The 20,983-nt window shown below is 49.8% G+C and overlaps 2 protein-coding genes across 13 annotated transcripts; both read left to right on the forward strand.

Annotated features, from left to right (window-relative positions):
* The first annotated feature begins 953 nt into the window (after window positions 1-953).
* Window positions 954-7,538, forward strand: ACBD4 (acyl-CoA binding domain containing 4). 12 transcript variants are annotated; one of them, XM_063081112.1, is made up of 13 exons: window positions 954-1,000; window positions 1,114-1,239; window positions 1,404-1,514; window positions 1,775-1,895; window positions 1,966-2,050; window positions 2,329-2,449; window positions 2,694-2,780; window positions 3,086-3,156; window positions 3,249-3,324; window positions 3,764-3,895; window positions 4,010-4,149; window positions 6,619-6,740; window positions 7,121-7,538. In XM_063081112.1, the coding sequence occupies exons 3-13, from the start codon at window positions 1,427-1,429 to the stop codon at window positions 7,140-7,142; spliced, it is 1,065 nt and encodes a 354-aa protein (XP_062937182.1). In that variant the 5' UTR covers window positions 954-1,000; window positions 1,114-1,239; window positions 1,404-1,426; the 3' UTR covers window positions 7,143-7,538. The 12 variants fall into 12 exon arrangements, with proteins under 12 accessions (XP_062937182.1, XP_062937181.1, XP_062937179.1 ...); XM_063081111.1 differs by having other exon boundaries at window positions 3,246-3,324; window positions 7,121-7,537; XM_063081109.1 differs by having other exon boundaries at window positions 3,047-3,156; window positions 7,121-7,533.
* A 3,804-nt stretch (window positions 7,539-11,342) lies between these two features.
* HEXIM1 (HEXIM P-TEFb complex subunit 1) lies at window positions 11,343-13,640 on the forward strand. Its single transcript, XM_063080695.1, has one exon. It carries the CDS (start codon window positions 11,950-11,952, stop codon window positions 13,027-13,029), a length of 1,080 nt encoding a protein of 359 aa, XP_062936765.1. The 5' UTR covers window positions 11,343-11,949; the 3' UTR covers window positions 13,030-13,640.
* The last annotated feature ends 7,343 nt before the right edge of the window (window positions 13,641-20,983 follow it).

Below are 20,983 nucleotides of genomic sequence, written 5' to 3' on the forward strand. Positions count from 1 at the left end.
CTGGTCTGAAGAGTGAGGTGGCGCTAAATCTAGAGTCCCCGGCAACCGGCTCTGGGATTCGAGGCCCGGACAGGTTGGCACCCCAGCCGGCTCTCAATGATCCCGAGACTGCCGCCGACGGCTGTGTAGGTGTCCTTGACGTCACCCCGTGGGTGAGCGTCCGCGTGCGGGTTCTGGTGGCCGTGTTACCATATAGGAAACCGCCGGACTACGTAGGCGAAGGCTGGGCTGTCCAGTGGCTGCGTTGTGTGCAGCAGGTGCCCTGGGCGGGGCGGAGAGCTGGGCTCACAACGCCACTCGGCGGCGGCCACCAGCGTGGCATCCCACAGAGAAAGCTGCGTTTGTTTAGGATACAGATTTGCCATCTATTTGGCCCGCTCTACCCTATTTTTCGACACCCAGAGATCCCGCATCCTGGCCGGGGTCCTCACAACCCTCTGGGGCCCTGAATTTTTTTCCTATCAAGTCTTCCCTTTTGTACTTTTGATGCTGAGATTGCTTCCTCCAGGAACAACCTTCTTCATTCTTCTCCTGGCTTACCCTTAAGTCTTCCAGAACTCAGCTCTGGTGTCCTCCAGAACTGGCTCCAGGACATGATTCTCTCTTTTATCCCCAGAACCTAAGCGTCTGAAGGCTTCGTTGGGTAGCTCGGATCTGCCCGGCCTGCTTTCAGCGGACGGACCAGCGGATTTCCAGCAGGGGGCGCGAGAGACTCCACAACATTTCACTATGTCCACCTGGGGGCGCTGCCACCCGCCTCTGGTCGTCGGGAGAGGAAGAGCCCGACCCCCGGATTAGCCCCTCCTGATTGGGAGAGGCATAGTGAAACTATTTGCATAATCTTGAAAGGGCCGCGCTAAGTGGTTGGGGTATTGAAGCTGTATGTGAAACGGGCTCTCTCATTGGCTTAAAATTTCCCCTCGCTTTGCGTGCGCATCGCCGCCAGACTGGACTCGGAGGTCAGTCTGAAGCCGCAGGCAAGTGGCGAGAGACGACCCAGGTGTCCAGGGAGTGGGCGCCGTGGGGCGAGTGCCGGGCCGGGGTGCGGGGGGCCAGAATGGGAGACTGTTCGCCTCTCACTGACTCCACCTCGCTTGGCATTGGTCTGTCTAGTAGTTGGACATGGGCATCTAGAAAGGCGCATCTGGGGACATACCTGGCACTGGGACCCCTGCCACCTGCATCTCCACCCAACCACCGAGGTCCTGGTAACCGTGGCCCCATCCACGCTGCCTTGAGGTAAGAAAAAGAGTCTTCTCAGATGCAACTTCTGACCTCCCGGGGTAGCCCTCTCAAGGCCTCTAAAGAGCTTATTTGCCCCTCTGGAAAGTAGACCTGTGGCTTGGGGTGCCAGGGTGGACCCTGGAAGCCTGCTCACACGGAGGGTGATTCTTTCTCAAAAGTAGGGCCCCAGGCTCGGAGCAGCATGGGCACCGAGAATGAAAGCCCAGAGCCAGACTGCCAGAAACAATTCCAGGCTGCAGTCAGCGTCATTCACAACCTGCCTAAGAACGGTGAGGCCATGGGGACCCCATTTGGGGTTCAGGACGGCTGGGGTCTTACTCAAAGGAGGAAGCAGACCTGCAGTTTTTGCAGACAAGTCTCTGCCTGGGCTGTCCTGGGGGTCCCCTCTGCTTCTTGCCCCTGTTCAGATGCCCTCCCCGAGTGGGATCCGCTACCATCTCTGCCCTCTCCAAGTATGGTTCTCCCCCCTTTTCATCCTCTTGGAGCTGGGGGTGATGTTCTGCCCTCCACCTCCCAACTCCCTGCCCAGGCTCTTACCGCCCCTCCTACGAAGAGATGCTGCGATTCTACAGCTACTACAAGCAGGCTACCATGGGGCCCTGCCTGGTCCCCCGGCCTGGGTTCTGGGACCCCATTGGACGATATAAGTGGTGAGCTCCCCACGGGCGGGCAAACAAGCCTCAGCTGTCAACCAGCCCTCTCACAGCCCTCTGCCCCCAGGGACGCCTGGAACAGCCTGGGCAAGATGAGCAGGGAGGAGGCTATGACCGCCTACATCACTGAGATGAAACTGGTGGCACAGAAGGTAGGGAAGGGCTGAGGGTTCTCTGTCCCCGAGCATCCAGCCAAGTGACTTGCCCCCTACCCTTCCAGTTCTGACCTCTGTTATGTTTCCTACACATTGACACCCCTGTGAGAATCACCACCTTCATGTTGCCCCCCAATCCTGCCTGTTTCTGGTCCCTGACTGGGCACAAGGTGAGGTGAGGTGTATGACAGGGCAGGAGCTGGGTGGAGGGGCCCAGCATGAGGGGCAGTGGTGGGAGGGGCCAGCCCCTCCCCAGTAGTCCTCCTCCCCCACAGGTGATCGACACAGTACCCTTGGGTGAGGTGGCAGAGGACATGTTTGATTACTTCGAGCCCCTGTACCGGGTGATTCCTGACATGCCAAGGCCCCCTGAAGCCTTCCTGAGAAGGGTCACAGGTAAGGCCTCTGGGTGGAAGCTCCACAAGTGCTAAGTAACTGTCTGAGGTCTAGGCTGAGGGGGCTGCTCAGTTGCAGGAGGGCTGGGGGCAGAGGGCTCCAGATGATGTCCCTGTAAGAACCCCAGCCAGTGCCCCTAATGGGGTGGGTCTCAGGGTCATGGCTAATGGGGAGTAGGGACCTGATCTCACTGGGAGGTACCAGCCTCTTCCCAGCCACACCTCTGGGTGCTGTGTCTTGGCAGGCTGGAAAGGGCAGGTACTGAATGGAGATGTTCGGGCTGTCCCAGAGCCTCCCTCCCTTCCCAAGGAGCCAGCACCCCCAAGCCCAGGTTAGTGCTTGGCCAAGAGAACAAAGGACCAAATCCAGGCTGGTGGGCGAGGGGTGGGGATCTACAGGAAGAGTGGGGGGGAGAAGGCTGGATGCCACACTGTGCCCTGAGACCTGCTGTGCTCCCAAAGGCCAGGGGGCAGGTTCTGGGATCCCTGCTCCAGGGCCTCACTTTTGGGGCCCATCTGTGCCTGCTGTGGCATTACCTCTGGTGTCTCCTGAGCAGGTACCTCTGCCCAGCTGCATACCTCTCTCCTCCATCCACAGCCTCCCTCTTGTCGATAACCCTACCTAACCCCTCCCCAGAGTCCCAGCCACCCAGGGACCTGGACTCTGAGGTTTTCTGTGATTCCCTGGAGCAGCTGGAGTCTGAGCTGGTGAGACCACCCCCCATTTCCTCCCCTTCCCCACCTCACTGAGCCCTGGGTGTTCCCACCCCCACCCTTGGATCTGTGACTCATTGCAGCAGGTTTGGACAGAGCAGAGTGGAGCACCTAGAGGAGAGTCTGACACCAGAAACAGCCCTGTGTCCTCCAGAGAGAAAGGTGAGCTCCTGCCCAACACTTCACCCTCTTTTGTCCTTCCCTATGGTTCTGGTGCCCTGGGCCTTCCCTTGGCTGCCCTCTGAGGGCAGAGGTGAAAGTCTGGTGCTGGGCGCTGGAGAGAACAGCCAAACTGCCAAACACCTGTCTGGATTGGCAAAGTCCCTGTCCTGCCTCCTCTCCCTCTGCAGGTGCTGAGTAAGGGCAGCTGGGATGGGAGTCTTCTCCCAGCTCTCTCACCTACAGCTGCATGGCCTTGGGAAATCATCCTCTCCCTCTGGGCCTCCCATTTGGGAAGGGACAACAGTGACTTCTGCCCTGTTCCCTTCTAGAACTTCCTGTGTGTCAAGTCCCATAAGGGGCACGTTCATAAATAGCATGTTCTGTAATCCTCTGAGCAAGGAGCCCTGTGAGGGAGATGACATCTTCCCCTAATTTTCAGATGACAAAATGAGGCTCAGAGAAGTTACTGATTTGCCCAAAGTAAAACAGCTAAAAAGTGGCAGTGTTGGTATTCAAACCCCAGCAGCCCATTACTCAGCCACGTGGATGGACTTTCCAAGAGTCACACTTGGTACGAGGGATTGTGCTGTGCTACTCCACTTCCCTGGACCTGCCCCAGCCTGCCCCCATGCTCCTGAGGCTGAATTACCTCCTGAGTGCCCTCCCCTATGTATCTACTCCACAGAGGGGTTGGGGGGTAGCCTGCTGGGGCCACAGGAATTGGACACGTGGCTGGTGGGGACAGTTCGGGCACTTCAGGAGAGCATGCGAGATGTGCAGGGAAGACTGCAGAGCCTGGAGAACATGTCCCAGCCCCCTAAGCAGGTGAGTGCCCTGCTCCCCACTTCAAGGGCTGCAGCAAGATTGGGGCAGAACTCTGAGTGTCTCTATTCTGGGCTCCTCATCCAGCCACTTTTTCCTTGTCCCCATGCCTCCACCTGCCCACCTCCCTGTCCAGAGAATGGTGTGGCTCATGTTGCAGGCATGGAGGTTAGGGGTCTGAAAGGCTTCAGAATTACCTCCCTCTTCCTGAAGAGAAACCAAATATAAGGACTGATCCCAAGAGTTGGAAGGGTCATGCAAAGGTCTGCTCTTTGTATTGGGACTTGGCGTCCCTGTTGTCCCTCAGTCGGGACTTCTGTTTGCAGACTGAGGGTTTGCCCTCAAACAGTTCAGCTCTCGCAGCTATTAACCCCCCACCGCACCCCAACTCCTAGATCTGCTTGCCCTTTACTCTTCAGCTCCTGGGCTCCTGAAAACCAAATAGCAGCTGCCATTTCTGGAGCCCCAGCTGTGTGCCAAGCACTTACTGGAATTCTCTCATTTAATCTACACAACGACCCTATGAAATAGGTTTTTTTTCATCTCCCTTTTACAGATGAGGAAACTAAGGCTTTGAGAGACTGAGTAACTTGCCCGAAGAGCACACAGCTGGGAAAACCTCACTGAGTTGCTCTGAGGATTAGATAATGCATATCGGTGCTTCCACAATGCCCAACACACAGGAAGGCCTTCACAAATAGGGGTGTTACTATTACTATTATTATTAATAAGTGATGGTGCTGGGACTGGCTCTGAGTCTGTCTCCCCACTGTGCTGGTGCCCACCATTAACTGTGAGTGGGTCTGTTCCTGAGAAGCCTGGGGTGGTGGGGGCAGGAGAGGGCTGAGTTGCTGGATGTGGGGGATCTCAGGGTGACCCCTAATCTGATCAGCACAGTGGACATGAGCCGTGGTGGAAGGGATTTCCTCAGATACACAATGGCTAACTTTAAAACCATCCCCTCTCCTCCTACAGGGCTTTACTTTTTTTTTTAACCTTTTACTAATTTTTTTTTTTTTTTATAAAGATGACCAGAAAGGGGATCTTAACCCTTGACGTGGTGTTGTCAGCACCACACTCTCCCAAGTGAGCTAACCGGCCATCTCTATATAGGGATCTGAACCCGTGGCCTTGGTGTTATCAGCACAATTTCCCGCCGGCCCACCTTTTACTAATTTTAAATGCTAAAGATTTTTAAGTACATTACACACATCATGGTGTTCTACCCTGAAATATTTGGGTTTACGTCTCTCAAAATAAGAACATTCTACTACCTAGCCAAAAACATGTTTTATCACACACCATTATTAATTCCTTAATATCATCAAATATCCATTCTAAATATAGATTTCCCCCCTTGTCCTGAAATTGCCTTTTCTAACTGCTCTGTGCAGCCTAGGACTACACAGTGCATCTAGTTCCTCTGTCCTTTAAGTCTCTATTTTAAAGATGACCGGTAAGGGGATCTTAACCCTTGACTTTGTGTTGTCAGCACCACGTTCACCCAATGAGCTAACCGGCCATCCCTATATGGCATCTGAACTCATGGCCTTGGTGTTATCAGAACCACACTCTCCCAAGTGAGCCACGGGCCGGCCCTGTCAGACAGTTTTTAACAATTGATAATCTCTGTTTGAATTGATAATTTATTTAGTAGTTGCAAAAAAATATTGACTTTTAAATTCTATCCTTTAACATTTAAGCTATCATTTCTCTGTAGAGTTTCCCTGAAAGACAGTGCCTCATGGAAAGGCAGGGTATGTGCTTAATTCTTTCTTTTTAATTATCTATTTTTAAAGTAAGGAGTTGATTTAAAAGCTGCCTCAATGGTGACAAATTTCTTTTCTTTTTGAGTATCATTACGGACTCATGGATTTTAAAGAGTCAGTGTTCCAATCAAGTGCAATCATCATTCTTTTGGATCTCAGACTGTTAGAACTTTGGCCAGTGGAGACCCTTTCAAGTAGGGTCCTGTGTTCTTTTAACATGTCCTCATTATTCTTAAAAAGCTATTGTTTCTAGTACAAGATGTCCCACATTCACCCCTACCTTCCCTGCCCCAGACCTGGAATCATTCACTTCCTCAACGAGCCCTGGCTCCTGGTGAATATTTAGAAACTAAAATCTGAGTACCCAGGATCCTCACTTGAAATATGTGGCACATCCTTTACAGTATAGGGTCTTCAGTCCATACCAACAGGGTCGTCACTATGTGGCTCAGAGAAGACAGCCTGGAAGCACCTCCAGCCTCTCATAGCACCTTGGATTGCCCTGGTGAGGAAGATGTGAGAGGGAGTTGGAGTTCAATGCATCAGGGACACACTGGAGGCCACTTTCTCCTAGTGGTGCAGACCTGGGAGTAGAGTCTTCACAATCTTGGGGAGGCAACGCTCCCACTGAGTTCTGAGGCGGGTTCCTCAGAAGGGCTGTGCTGAGACCTGGGCTGGCTCCTGACTCCCTCTCTCTTGGCAGCAGGGGCCGCAGCCCAGTGCTCGGCCTTGGCCCCTCAGGCTCTCCGGTCCCACGCTGCTCTTCTTCTTCCTGTGGCCCTTCTTCGTCCAGTGGCTCTTCCGACAGTTTCGGACTCAGAAGAGGTGACTCTCGAGGGAGGGGTCTCTGCAGCCAGCTGAGGAGGCTGTGAGCCCCTGTCCTGCTGTGCCCTGAGTCTTCCTAGGGTTTAGGAGAAGAACAGCGTTAAAAATCCCCCCTCCCATCAGTGTTTGCCTTGGCACCCCTTCCCTGATGGGGGCCAGATAAGACCCCACTTCCGTAAAGCCTCACAAGCACGCTTCCTCCCCACCTCCCCAACCAGCGCAGGCTCCCCTGAGAGGCAGCAGTGTGGTGCAGAGACCCGGTTCAGGGGTGGCCGCGAGGCGGGGCCGGAGCTGCGGGGTGTCAGCCCCTGCCCTCCCCACCCTCCGGGTCGCCTGAGTCTCCTCCTGCCTACCCTGGCTTCTCCCCTCTCCCCGAGGAGGCTCCGCTCCTGGGCAAGTTAGGACTTGGGCCGGGGCCTGGAAGCGTGGTTGGCTGGGAGGCCCGGACACCGCGGGAGGAGAGAGCAGGCCCCGGCGGCGGGGGGTGAGCGCCGATTTCGCTCGCCCCCTCCCCAGTCGCCCGTCGTCCCCCCACACGCCCAGGACGTCTTCGCTGAAGATTCACTTACAAATGAATGTTTCACTAAATAAAAGAAAACCTTAATCTGCCGTCTGACCCCCACGGAGGGAGCGGAAAGCGGGGCCGGGGCGCGCGAGGCGAGTCACTTTCCTGCTCCGTCCCCCAGTGCCCCGTGGACGGCCCCGGCCCCGAGAGAGGCCGGCAGTTGGTGTTTTTGGATGAAGACTATTTTCCCTCCTGCCCAGGCAAGTGTGAGGAAAACAGGCCTCGGTCTGGAGGGAAGGCGGTGGGGGAGGGGAGCCTGGGGGCCTCCGGAGGGCGGGGCCGCTGGGGGGGGCCAAGCGCGCGGCGCCGCCCTCCCGCCCGTCGGGGGCTCGGGTCCCCTCTTGGGGGGGGGGGAGGACTGGAGCGTGGCGGGGGCAGGGGCGTTGGCTCGTCCCCGCCCGAAGGGGAGGACAGCTGCTCCGCGTCCTGGGCTTAGGTATGGGAGGACCCCGCCGCCGGAAGTGCCCGAGGTCCCCTTCTCAGCTGCTCGCTCCTGGTGCCACCCCCCTCCCCTGACCTCTTCGCTCGGGTCTGCCTAGGGAACTTTCTGGAAGGCCAAAGCCCAGCGAGAGCATAGTACCCGCACCGTCGTGAGTGGGGGCCGGGGCTCTGCGTGGACGGAGCCCCGTCGGGGTGGGCCGAGAGCCCGCGTGTGTGCAGATCCGCTTGTCTGCTTCCGAACTTTTTCTCACCGCCCGACGCCTTTGGCCTCCAGCCCTGACGGCCTCTCCATGCCACCCTGGCTCGAGCCGCGGGCCCGTATTTGACGGCGGAACCGGCCACTCTGAGCGCCTCCTGGTGCCCCGCCCCTGCGAGACCACCGGCCACGGCCCCTAGCCGCGGAGAGCCACAGCAGCCTTGAGCCTCCTGGCAGCTGCCAACACCTGGGTGCCGGGACCTTCCTGCTCCCAGACGAGGGAGAGGCAGTTCTGAAAGGCCTCTGGCTGGAGACCCTTAAACTCTTAAGTTCCCTCCGTCAGCCCCTGGCCTTGACCACGCCCCAGGCTTGCCCATTAATGGCTCCACTGGAAGCTGCAGGCTTTTGTCAGTCCCCTCAAAGTGGGGACAGACATTTCAGGGGCCCTGCTGCTCCACAGGGCCCAGCCCAGGGTCATAAGTAGAGGGGCTGAATAAACCCTTTGTAAAGATGGACAACAGCAGGGCAGTAGGAAAGGGACCAAATTGGTGCCCGGATGCAGGCGTGTGGCTGAAGCCAGCTCCACCGCTTGCACACTAGCTGTGTGGACTTGGGCATTCTTAACTGGTTTGAGCCTTGTTGGTGAAATTGGGATGACCTCTTTATCCTCAGGCAGTCCTGGGGTTGAACCATGACTGGCACATGTAAAAATGCCTGGCAACGGGTTAGAACTAAGGTAATTTTAAGGTGCCTGGCCCCTGTTTGATAGAATTCTAGAATTCACAATTTATCAGTCTGGCCAACCCTCCCCCAATATGACAAATGAGACCCTATAGCTGAGCCCTGTCGAGTAAACTGAGGTTGGGTTCAGCTATACCTTCCAAATCCCTGAGTGGGAGTACCTAAGAGTCCTCTGGAGTGTAAAAATGTGGTAACAATTTGGAGGTCTCTGACTGTTGCAGTCAAGATGTCTGCACAAACCCTCTTCCTCGGGGAGCTCCCATTGTGAGGGGCAGTTTTTGTTCTCAGGGAGCCTCCTGAGTGATAGATGCAGAAACACAAAGGAGGGTAGGCTTTTCAGATAAACCCGAGTTCTTGGAAGTCCATGGAAAAACATGCTGGGATAGTCATTTTCAAAACCCCAGGGCCCAGGAGCACTCCTACTTGCCTCGCCTGTCGCAGGTGGTCTGCGCTGGACACGCCCATCCCCATTGCTCCAACATGCACCCTCCACTGCCCCACGCACCACTCTTGAGTTCCCAGACAAGTCCTTTCTTTGCCTGCTCTTCAACCAATGCTCTCCTTCATGTCACTTTGCCTGAAAACTCTTGTCCTTCAGAGCCAGCCAAGAAGTCGCCTCCTCCATGACACCTGTCCACAATTGCCAGCATCCAAGCAGCTTGGCTCACAAGCTCCTGTCGGATTGCCTTCACCTGCCTTGTTGGCTCACTGTGGTTTGATAGCCTCTCCACACAGTCCATGAGCAACTTGAAGGCAAGAAGGACATTTTACTCATCTTTGTGCCCTCCTAACAAATGTTTGCCAAGTGAAGAAATAAGGGCCTGAATTCGGTTGAAGCTGTTGGGAATAAAAAGGACTAAATCCAGAGTTCTTGAGAAAAAAAAGGGGGTTTTGTGTTGGTGACAAAGAGAAAAATGGCATGGGAGTTACAAAGACCCGTGCTCTAACCAGAACTGTCGCTTACCTGTCATGTGACCTTGGGCAAGTCACTTAATTTCTCTGAATCTAAAATTGGAGACAATAATCCCTAACCTGCATACCTCACTGAGCTGTGGTGAGGTCAGATGGTAGTGTGTAAAGGAACATTATACAGTGCAAACTGGTTGGAATGTAAGGGATTGTTATTAAGGAAGAAATAATAAGAATGGGTCACTGACTGGGCGTGTGGCAAGAAGCAAACGTGGAAATTACGCCAAGATTTTAGGATTAAGTGATGAGAGTGGAATGGGTTCTCCGGGTCCTCGCAATCCGTCCTTTGGGTTGGGATTTGAAGTCTGGAGAACTGCTCTCGAGAGAGAATATGGCCCCGCATGCCTACCCCACAGTCCTGGGCCAGAACCCCCGCCTCCATCTCAGGGCAAGGCCTCCTCCTCCTTGGGGTAGCCCCTGGCTCCGCTTCGCTCCCAGTCTTGCCGGGAGCCCTGACGACGAAAGGCCTCTGTGGATGATACGCCCTTCCCTGTCGGACAGCCGGGATCGATCATTTATGCTCATTACTAATTTCGAACCCCTCCCTAGCAAACAGGCTCACTGGCTGTCCCGGACTCCCCTGTCCCACCCAACTCAGGAAATATTCCCGGTCAGAAGTAAGGACACCAAAGTCGGCTGGGAGGCCATTTTCTTCGACAGAAGCTGAGGCCGGGCGAGAGGCCTTCACCCCCCCAACCCCCCTCACCCCGGCTCGGTCGGGAATCACAGTTTGCATCAGCCCCTGGGGGGGAGGCGACTCTCGGAAACCATGCTGGGGCTGGGACTCGGCCACCTTCACCCAAGGGTCCCGAGGCTAGTCCAGTTCGACGTCTCCCGGGACTCCAACCACCCTCTCGTCATCCGAGGCCTACTCCGGGGCTGCTGTATTAGACGCAGCCACACTGTCGCTTTAAGGCGGCACTTTTTATTCTTCATTTGTTTACTTCTTCATGCGCTTTTCGTAATTTTACAAAAATATGTTCACAATATCCTTCCGCAGGTGTCAGTCTCAGGCACTAACCATACGCCCTAAAGCCATTAGTGTAATCTTAAGAATCCAGGGGTAGTCGCGGTGGGCCAGCATCTCTTTTTATAGGATATAATCCTCCTTTACACTTTAGGGACTACTTTTTAGGAATAAACCATTTTTGCTTTCGTTAACAAATGTTCGTAACCTCCAGAATCCTTCCGCTAAGGACAGAATACTAAAATAGCCCTTAAAACGCACCTTTTCATAAAAATATTCTGTGTGGACTCTGAAAGGCCATAGAATCTTCTCGCATTCCTGAAGTAGAATGGTATGGCCCAGAACCCGCCCCATCTTCACTGTAATTGGTCTTCCTTCCTCAGCGAGTCGTGCTACTCTTGACCAATGGTCGCTCACGTTTCTAGAGCGAGGGATAAGCGATGGAAAGGGACAGCCTCGGAGACGCCCCCTACGCGTTCTGGGATTGGTTACGTCGCACGGCGCGCGAGGACGGCGGGCATGAAAGACAGGGACTACGACTCCCGACTTTCCCTGATGGGGACTCCGTTAGGCATGCGCATGGGCGGGGCGAACAGGCTTCTATATAAAAGGGGTGCAGCGGGCTGGGAGGCAGCAGTTGGAAGTTGGCAGGTGGAGAGGCAGGTTGGGAGGGGAAGTCGGGGGAAGAGGCGGAAGAGGAGCTGTCGGAAGGGGGAGGAGGGGAGGAAAAGAGGAGGAGGTGGAGAACTGAGCAGAGCAGAGCATCGAGCCAAAGGGGAGATGAGTTTGTCTGTCCTCGGCTGAGGCTCCGGCCGGGCCTAGGGAACTGGGAGCTCGGGTTGGAGCGACACCCGTGGAAGTGGGAGGAGGTGGCTCTGGGACTTTAACCCCTTGTGGGCTCTGCGGCAGGGGATTTAACCCTTTGTGGATCTGGCCCCTCTGAGGCAGCGTCATCGGGTAGTTTTAACCCTTTCGGGACTGGGTTAAACGCGTTGGACTTTACTTCATCTCCTTGCCCACCAACTCTTCGGTCGTGGGGGCGCACTGCGGGGAAGCTCGAGGCCCACTCCCTCCTCACACTGCGTATTGTTCTTGCTGCTGCACCCCCTTGGACTCACTAGCTGGATGCCTGTGGGCACTTAACCCTTTACTGACTTTAGCTCCCCAAGTTGCAATTGAAGTTTGCTGACAGAAGGACTAAAGGCGTCAGTACAGGAATTACAGACCGAAGAAGACTTTGTTGGACATTTTTTTTTTTTTTTTAAAGAAAAGCCTTTTTTCCGTAAGGACTTATAGCCAAAATTCTTCAAACTTCGAGAACTCTACCAGCATGGCCGAGCCACTCTTGTCAGAATATCAACACCAGCCTCAAACTAGCAACTGTACAGGTGCTGCTGTTGTCCATGAAGAACGGAACCCTGAGCGCCCCACAGGCGCAGAGGAGCGGGTGCCCGAGGAGGACAGTAGGTGGCAATCGAGAGCGTCCCCCCAGTCGAGTGGCCGTCCGGAGCCGGAGGGGGAAGGGAGCCTGGAACCCCTGCCGCCTCCCCTGCAGACCCAGGCCTGTCCAAAACCTAGCTGCCTGAAAGCGAGCGAAAAAGGCCAGAATGGGGACGACTTGTCCGCTGGAGGCTCCTCTCCGCCGGCGGCTGGAGGGGAACCGAAGCCCGAAGCAGAGCTGCTCGCCCAGCCGTGCCATGACTCCGAGGCCAACAAGTTGGGGGCTCCTGCCACAAGGAGCGAGGAGGCGTGGGGACAGCAGCAGAGACAACTGGGCAAGAAAAAACATAGGAGACGCCCCTCCAAGAAGAAGCGGCATTGGAAACCGTATTACAAGCTAACCTGGGAGGAGAAGAAAAAGTTCGACGAGAAACAGAGCCTGCGAGCTTCGAGGGTGCGAGCCGAGATGTTCGCCAAGGGCCAGCCTGTGGCGCCTTATAACACCACGCAGTTCCTCATGGATGATCACGACCAGGAGGAGCCGGATCTCAAAACCGGCCTCTACCCCAGGCGAGCCGCCGTCAAATCCGACGACACCAGCGATGAGGACTTTGTGGAAGAAGCGGGCGAGGAGGATGGGGGCAGCGACGGGATGGGAGGGGACGGCAGCGAGTTTCTGCAGCGGGACTTCTCGGAGACATACGAGCGGTACCACGCGGAGAGCCTGCAGAACATGAGCAAGCAGGAGCTCATCAAGGAGTACCTGGAGCTGGAGAAGTGCCTCTCACGCATGGAGGACGAGAATAACCGACTGCGGCTGGAAAGCAAGCGGCTGGGCGGCGACGACGAGCGTGTGCGGGAGCTGGAGCTGGAGCTGGACCGGCTGCGCGCCGAGAACCTCCAGCTGCTGACCGAGAACGAACTGCACCGCCAGCAGGAGCGAGCGCCGCTTTCCAAGTTTGGAGACTAGACTGAAACTTTTGGGGGGAGGGGGCAAAGGGGACTTTTTACAGTGATGGAATGTATCATTATATACGTGTATATAAGACAGTGGACCTTTTTATGACACATCGTCAGAAGAGAAATTCCCCCCGGCTTTAGTTGGTTTCATGAATTTAGCTATGATGTAGCTTTTGCGAGCTTTCTCCTGTTCTTTTATTATGTGAAACTGAAGGGTTGTTTTCTTGTTTTCCTTTTTAGAAGTTTTTTTTTAATTATTAAATGTGTAAGTACCTTGACCAAGTTATAATGCATTTTTCTGTTAAAAAAAAAATCCCCTCCTTAAACGGAGCTAAAGGTGGCCAAATCTGAGAACCATTAAGTTCATTCTAGTTATAATAAATTTAATATTTGTAAATGTAACATAGCTTCAGTGTGATTTCTAGAGCTAATTCAAAATAGTATTGACTTATTTTATGTGATTATATTTTTGGGGAAGGGTAACGAAGTAAATTTTGCCAGTTTGCAAAAAAAGAAAAGTCTGTAATGGGAGAATTTTCAATTCGCCTATTTTTTCCTTCAATGAGTTGTAGTATGTTACAATACACAGTTCAGGCAAAATATAAAGAGTTATCTTCAATACTTTAGTGTGCTTGCTTTCTAGTGCCTTGGTTTTCTTTCTTAATGCTGGAGAAGTAAATAAACTAATGCTGGGTGTTTTGGGGAGTGGAAAGTGGCTACAATCAGCTTAAATTTTAATTCTGCTTCTCACAGCCATTCAAAAGTCTACTAACAAAAATGTAAACCTAATTTAGCAGTTCGTTAGGTTAGACAACGGACAGCCTCATTTCATTCCTACAGAGTGATTTTTAATAATCCATCTCCCTTCTTTCCCCCCAGTAAGGCTGGAAGAGTTCCTGGACGCCTGGAAGAGGTTCATGGTGAACCTCTTGCATTCTTACTGCAAGCAATGATTAAATTAAATAAACTTGTGGGGCAGCTCTTTAAGATGTTTAGAGGTAGGGAATATTGAATTTATATAGAAAATGGCAGTCTAGGGGATTCCAAAGATTCACCCTAACTGTCCAATACTTATGTGCTCACTGTACAGAAAAAAAAAAAAACAAAGGTGCTGTCCACCTTTCCATGTGGGTCAAACTAAGAGTAGAAATGCCCCCTCACTGCAAATCAAATGTAAAACTTCTGGAGCTAAGTTAGGCCCTAGGGCTAGATGAGAGACTGGCACATTCTCTGTATAGCTGCTATTCTCAATCTCCTAAACTACACAGATAGTTGCTTAGGTTCTTGAGTAGTTGTGCTCTTGAGAACACAGGGAGGCTCTGACAACTAATTTCTGCCCCAAAATCAAAATAAGAAATTTAAGATTATTCCCTCTTGTCACTATGGTTAACCCAGTCCTTCACCTGCCCTGGGTCAGTGTTTCCCTAGGGCAATTACACTGCTCAAATCACTGGGGTCCCTTAACTTGGGGCCTTAGAAGCCACAGGGGGCCTTGGAGTTCATGAACCCCACGAAAGTATATGTAGACTTGTGTTATATGTACATTTTTCTAAGGAGAGGGTTCAAGACACTCATGAGATTGCCAGTCCTTGAACGTTAAAAACCCCTGCAGGGAAAGGGGAAGAAATGCCTCCCAACAGGAAGCTTGCTTTTGCAGCTAAATGGCAATAGTGGAGGTGGACCGAACTTCAAGTGTGAAATGCACCTTATGATGCATAAGAAGCATACACAAATGAATAATCAAGGGAAATTATGCCAGTGGGACTGAATCAGGGCCTTCACAGCTGGACTGAGCTGGTCCTCTTCTGGCAGATGGTCCACTAGTGACAATGTATGATTGGTTTTTTCTTTGGCCTAAAAATTGCATTAAACGTTTATTTTGAAATAATTTTCCTCGTGTTTTTAATTTTTCTTCTGCTATGACGTCATGCAGTAGCCCCAGAAAAACGGGGCTTGGTGGAAAGGCAGCAACAGTGCCCTCTGGCTTCACAGTGCAGAGTGAAAGCCTCATTTTGGACTGCACTATGGGATGCAGCAGTGATAACCTCTTGATTTTTAGATTTTCTTCTTAAGAAGGATTTAATTATAAAGACCTTACTTCTATTTCCCCTACTATTAGAAAAATGAAACTTCCAAAATGAATATTGGAAAGATTATCTTAACTATTATCAGAAAAATAGGATATGATTTAGTTTTAGGAGATAAATTCAGTACAGTCTTTAAAAATATACATATATTTAGTTTTAAGTAACTTTCATAAATTACTTCAGTTTACCCTGAGTTGTACAAATTTGTCTGAATTTTGCTTTCAAAGGCACTGGCATTTTCTTTCTTTTTTTTTTTTGACTGGTAAGGGGATCGCAAACCTTGGCTCAGCCAGTGAGCGCACTGGCCATCCCTATAAAGGATCCGAACCTGCGGCCTTGGCGCTAACAGCGCCGCACTCTCCTGAGTGAGCCACGGGGCTGGCCCTTTATTTTTCCTTTTTAAAGATGACCGGTAAGGGGATCTTAACCCTTGGCTTGGTGTTGTCAGCACCACACTCAGCTAGTGAGCAAACCGGCCATCCCTATATAGGATCCGAACCCATGGCCTCGGTGTTATCAGCACCGCACTCTCCCGAGTGAGCCACAGGCCAGCCCATGACACTGGCATTTTCTTACTGCATTTATGTTCTTACAGTGATGGTTTATGCAAAATTTCAGCTTTCTATCAACACATTCTATAATGAAACAATTAGCATACTCTTCTCCTGGCAGAGAGAGAAGACTCTGAGTTACCTGTATTAACAGGGGGTTGTGATGACAAACGATCCCCAAGCCCATTCTAGCCTCTCTACTAAAATCCTCTGCCAAGGGCCGGCCTGTGGCTCACTCGGGAGAGTGCGGTGCTGATAACACTAAGGCCACGGGTTCGGATACTATATAGGGATGGCCAGTTTGCTCACTGGCTGAGCGTGGTGCAGTCAACACCAAGTCAAGGGTTGAGATCCCCTTACCGGTCATCTTTAAAAAAATAAATAAATAAAAAAATAAAATCCTCTGCCAAGCATTTTAACTGAGCTGCTCAAAAGAAGATGTTTACAAATTAGAAGTTTTAGTTTGTTATCTTTCTCATATTGGGGCCTGAGTATCCAGCGAGGGAAAACTGCTTTCCAACCTTTGATACAGCTAGCTGAATAGCTTTATCCTCCTTTGAAAAAGGACAGCTTTTCTTGGGCTAGCCTGTAACATTATAGAGGCCTTCGTGAGACAGAGTCCTGTAGTTCTCAGAGTTTTAGTGGGGAGAGCCAGGGAGTTCCAAATTGGTTTAGTTCTGGAAAATGGACTAGATGTTTTTCTTTCTTTTTTTTTTTAAAGATGACTGGATAGGGATGGCCAGTTCACTCACTGGTTGAGCGTGGTGTGGACCACACCGTGCCAAGGGTTGTGATCCCCCGCCAAAAAAGATGACCGATAAGGGGATCTTAACTCTTGACTTGGTGTTGTCAGCACCACGCTCTCCCAAGTGAGTGAACCGGCCATCCCTATATAGGAATCTGAACCTGCGGCCTTGGTGTTAGCACTGCACTCTCCCAAGTGAGCCACGGGTCAGCTCTATGAACTAGATGTTTCTAAAGACAGTAACCATAATAAAGATTAGACAAAACTGGGAGTCAGAAAACCAGGGAGACCTTTGACATGGACTAGCAGTGCAACCCTGGACACATCGCTCACATTCTCTGAGCCTCATTCTTTTAATTAACAAAACAGAGCTAATACTTGCTTATGTCTACTTGAGATAACTGCTAAATAAGACAGCATGAAAATGTGCTATCCAAAATAAGGTACTATTACTATGATTATTATTATTGGTTTTGCTTAAGACCAGCAATTGCCATTTGATGAGTATTTTAATTTTCACTACATCCAGAATAAAATAAAAATCCTTTGCTTGGGGAAATGTAAATATATATACTTTACCGTAATGACTTCAAAAGTTAGAGAAACCAAAGAGAGACTCCACAGAATTAAAAAACAAAGCCCACAAATACTTCTACCCTCAGAAAATCAAGGGCTGGCTATATTTAGTCAAATTTAGGTATTGTATCACAGAAGTACCCTTGGCCACTTACACCTGTAACAGCTGGCAACAACTATTCACAACAGTGTGGTGGAAAAGTTGGCTATAGTTGTTTTTTTGTCTTTTTCGTGACCGGTACTCAGCCAGCGAGTGCACCGGCCATTCCTATATAGGATCCAACCCGCGTCGCCGTGCTCCCAGCGCCACACTCTTCCAAGTGTGCCACGGGCTCGGCCCAAGTTGGCTATAGTAAAGATAGTACTTGTACCTAAGTTTGTGGGCTTTTTTGAGTGTGTGCTTTTTCCTGCGGGGGGGGGGGCGATTAACTATTTTTCACAATTGCACAAGTAACATCATTGGAATAAAAATTACACTTTATGGGCTGGCCCCGTGGCTCACTTGGGAGAGTGCAGCGCTGGTAGCGCCGAAGCCGCAGGTTCGGACCCTATATAGGGATGGCCAGTGCACTTACTGGCTGAGCGTGGTGCAGACAACACCTTGCCAGGGGTTTCGATCCCCTTACCGGTCAAAAAAAAAAAAAAAAAAAATTACACTTTACTATTCTTTCTAATGCAAAGTATAAATGTTTGGTGCTAGAAATGAAAAGTAATTTTTAAAAGAAAATATCAAGGTTAGCTCACTTGGTTAGAACACGGTTAGCTCACTTGGTTAGAACATGGTGCTGATAACACCAAGGTCAAGGGTTCGGATCGCCATACTGGCCAGCTGCCAAAAAGAACTAAAAATTAAGATTACAAACTCAGGTCCTGAACACCATGGGAGCTGCTGACCAAAGGGTAATGTCATACTTTGCAACTGGAACAAAATATACTGTCCAGGAGGCAAAGATTCAATCTTTGGCCAATTTTTACCACTTGTCTTTGAATACTGGAAAACTTAACACCTCATTCTGTTTCTTGTTGAAAAAACAAAGGCTGAGGCCGGCCCATGGCTCACTCGGTAGAGTGCGGTGCTGATAACACCAAGGCCACAGGTTCGGATCCTGTATAGGGAATGGCCAGTTTGCTCACTGGCTGAGCGTGGTGCTGACAACACCAAGCCAAGGGGTTGAGATCCCCTTACCAGTCATCTTTTTTTTTAAAAAAAAAAAAGAAAGAAAAAACGAAGGCTGGGTTTAGAAAGATCAATAATTTAGGGCTGGCCCGTGGCTCACTCAGGAGAGCGTGGTGCTGCCAACACCAAGTCAAGGGTTAAAAATCCCCTTACCGGTCATCTTTAAAAAAAAAAAAAGAAAGATCAATAATTTAGCTCTCACAAATCCTCCCGAATAAACTTTTTCTTGAGTTTTACTTAGAGAAGCTTCGATTACGACAAATGATACAACGTGGGCAACAGCAGGAATGATCCTAGTGGTTTACTAACAAACCTTTGCACACCAATAAAATTCAAATGGTTGAGATGCTATAGGAAACTGTTAATAAGTCTTCTGAAATAGTGTGATGTTTCCCTCAGTACAGCGCTAACAACATTATATTTGACTTAATGTTTTTTTTCAAGAAGACCAAAAATTCAGAAGGGAATTGTAAACTCTCATCTGAAGCCATATATTATTTGACACATCCACTGACTGTGTGTGAAGCATTAAAAAGCCCTGGGTCTGCAGTGAGTAAAAAGTATATTCCTGAAGGAAAATGTGGGAGATTTAGAGTGCTCCAGACACAAGAATATGAGAAAATGAGAGCAACACCTCTTTTGTAAGCTACTCAATAGAACTTGACCTAGCCTCCAAAGGGTTAATTTGGAGTTCTGAAGCCTGCTTTAAACATGTAATTCTGCATATCTGGATAACCCTAGGATTACTTTTAGGCAAAAACAAAAGACCAAATTTTGAAATGGAAGAGAATACCTCGTAAGTTAGTTTTATCTTCCTCTCTAGTTATTACTGAAAGTGTACTTAATAAAACTGCGAAATGTGAACAATTTAAAAAAGAGAAAAGATAGAAAAGAGGGAAGATGGTGGGATCTAAACATAGGAGTGTAAAAAACTAACTGCGGAAAAACCACACAGTTTAGAAGCCAGCATCTTCACCCTGAAGAGGAAGAATGCTGTAAAGCACCACTCCGACCTCTGTGAATGAATCTTGTTCACATATAGCTGGTGGTCCCTAGGAGGTGGCCATTAAGTAAATGTAAAGTATTCCAGACATCACGGTAACAACTGCTTGGCACCTTGACATATTGACCCTCACTCAACCTACTTGGATGGTCACGCTTTTATGGTGCCATGGACAACCAAGGCCATACCTTGGTAAGGCGGGCCTGCCAATTGCCCCCAATAACCTCTGAAGCAGTTGTAGAGTTCCCCCAAAAATGAAGTTATAGGGAGTAATGTTTACATAGCTACTGGAGAGTTATTATTCCTTAAGGTATTTATGATAGAGGAAGCAATGATAACATTTTCAAATGAGGAAACTGAAGCATATAGGGTTAGTACAATATGTCATAAAGTACAAATCAACTCATTTGAAAGGGGAGAGCTGAGTAGGATGTTGAAAGTCTCCATGAACATTAGATGAATAGACTCAGCAACAAAATGAACAGTTTGGCCTTATCTCCAAGATCTGGTCTCTAGCCAAGCCAAGGAAGTCCGCCGTAGCACACACAGAAGTAGAACTTGGAGTTCCTAACTTCCAGTCTGCGTTTTGCTCAGTAGATAACCAGGAGACAATTAATAAACTGGTTTTATTCACAACTTTTCTTGTCTAGGAATGGAAAAGCTTATGGGTCAACCTTAAAGATGGTAAACTTTTATTTATGAATGAGTAACAAATACTCACAGTATTCTGGTATACAGTATACTGGTAAAGTAGTCACCACTTAGTAGCATCCAAAGGTTTAATTTGATTACCTCACAATGGAAGATGAATCACAAGAGTCTAGGATCCTCCCCCATTAAATTCTTCACAAAAGAACCACAAAGATAATCCCTAAAACACCTTTCAGCTCCTGTGACTATTTAACTCCTACCAAATTAGTGTCAGCTCTCTGTAATTCACATCTCCTATTGATCAGTGTACAGTGAACATGCTGTAGGCCAAAAATCAACCCACAGTATGAATCAAGTGTACTGACGCTTCAGTTAGGAATAAGTGGTTCAAATTTTAGATTAAGAACCCTGGTCAATGATGATTCTGTTTTTTGCAATCCAGTTGTTAAGGCTTTCTCTGAGAACATCTGGGAGGCAGAGAGGAAAAGAGTTAAAGCTATGGAATTGACACTCTTACAAATAATAGGAGGAGCAGGGTTTCAATTCTGAAGAAACTTTCAAGGTTCTTGGGGCCGGCCCGTGGCTCACTTGGGAGAGTGTGGTGCTGATAACACCAAGGCCACGGGTTCGGATCCCATATAGGGATGGCCGGTTCGCTCACTGGCTGAGCGTGGTGCTGACAACACCAAGTCAAGGGTTAAGATCCCCTTACCGGTCATCTTTAAAAAAAAAAAAAAAAAAAAAAAAAAAAAAAAACTTTCAAGGTTCTTGCTATTAAGGCCAAAGGCTTAGGAATCATTTGACCATCTGTAATTGGTAAAGATTCATCACAAGGTCCCTACAAAGATAAAGTTCAATGTCCTGTCATCCTACTTCAGAGCCTACATAGGTATAATTTTAACTGACATTTTAGCAACAAAACTTATTTGAAGATAACTCTGAGCCACAAGTCTTTCTGGATTTAGATTTCAAGCAGTAGGAAACACGGTTTCATCTGCAATTCAATCTGCAAGAACTTCACATCAAACTTTAATCTTTAAGAAGATGCTAAGAACTATAATTTAAGGATGAGAGTTTATTCTTTCATAGTAGGTCTCCTCACATCCTAAACACCTTACATTTGAAGTGGATCAAAACTGAAATTTCTATTTTAGTTGCATCTCGGATCTACAGC

This window comes from Cynocephalus volans, chromosome 16 (assembly GCF_027409185.1).
Source record: "Cynocephalus volans isolate mCynVol1 chromosome 16, mCynVol1.pri, whole genome shotgun sequence".
Classification (NCBI taxonomy): Eukaryota; Metazoa; Chordata; class Mammalia; order Dermoptera; family Cynocephalidae; genus Cynocephalus; species Cynocephalus volans.

Excerpts from the sequence above, each read along its gene's own strand:
- HEXIM1 (XM_063080695.1), top strand. The coding sequence starts at position 11,950 with ATGGCCGAGCCACTCTTGTCAGAATATCAACACCAGCCTCAAACTAGC.
- ACBD4 (XM_063081105.1), top strand. The coding sequence starts at position 1,427 with ATGGGCACCGAGAATGAAAGCCCAGAGCCAGACTGCCAGAAACAATTC. Across the intron at positions 2,051-2,328 it reads TGAAACTGGTGGCACAGAAG|GTGATCGACACAGTACCCTT; the intron begins GTAGGGAAGGGC and ends CCTCCCCCACAG. Across the intron at positions 3,325-3,763 it reads TGTGTCCTCCAGAGAGAAAG|ATGACAAAATGAGGCTCAGA; the intron begins GTGAGCTCCTGC and ends CCTAATTTTCAG.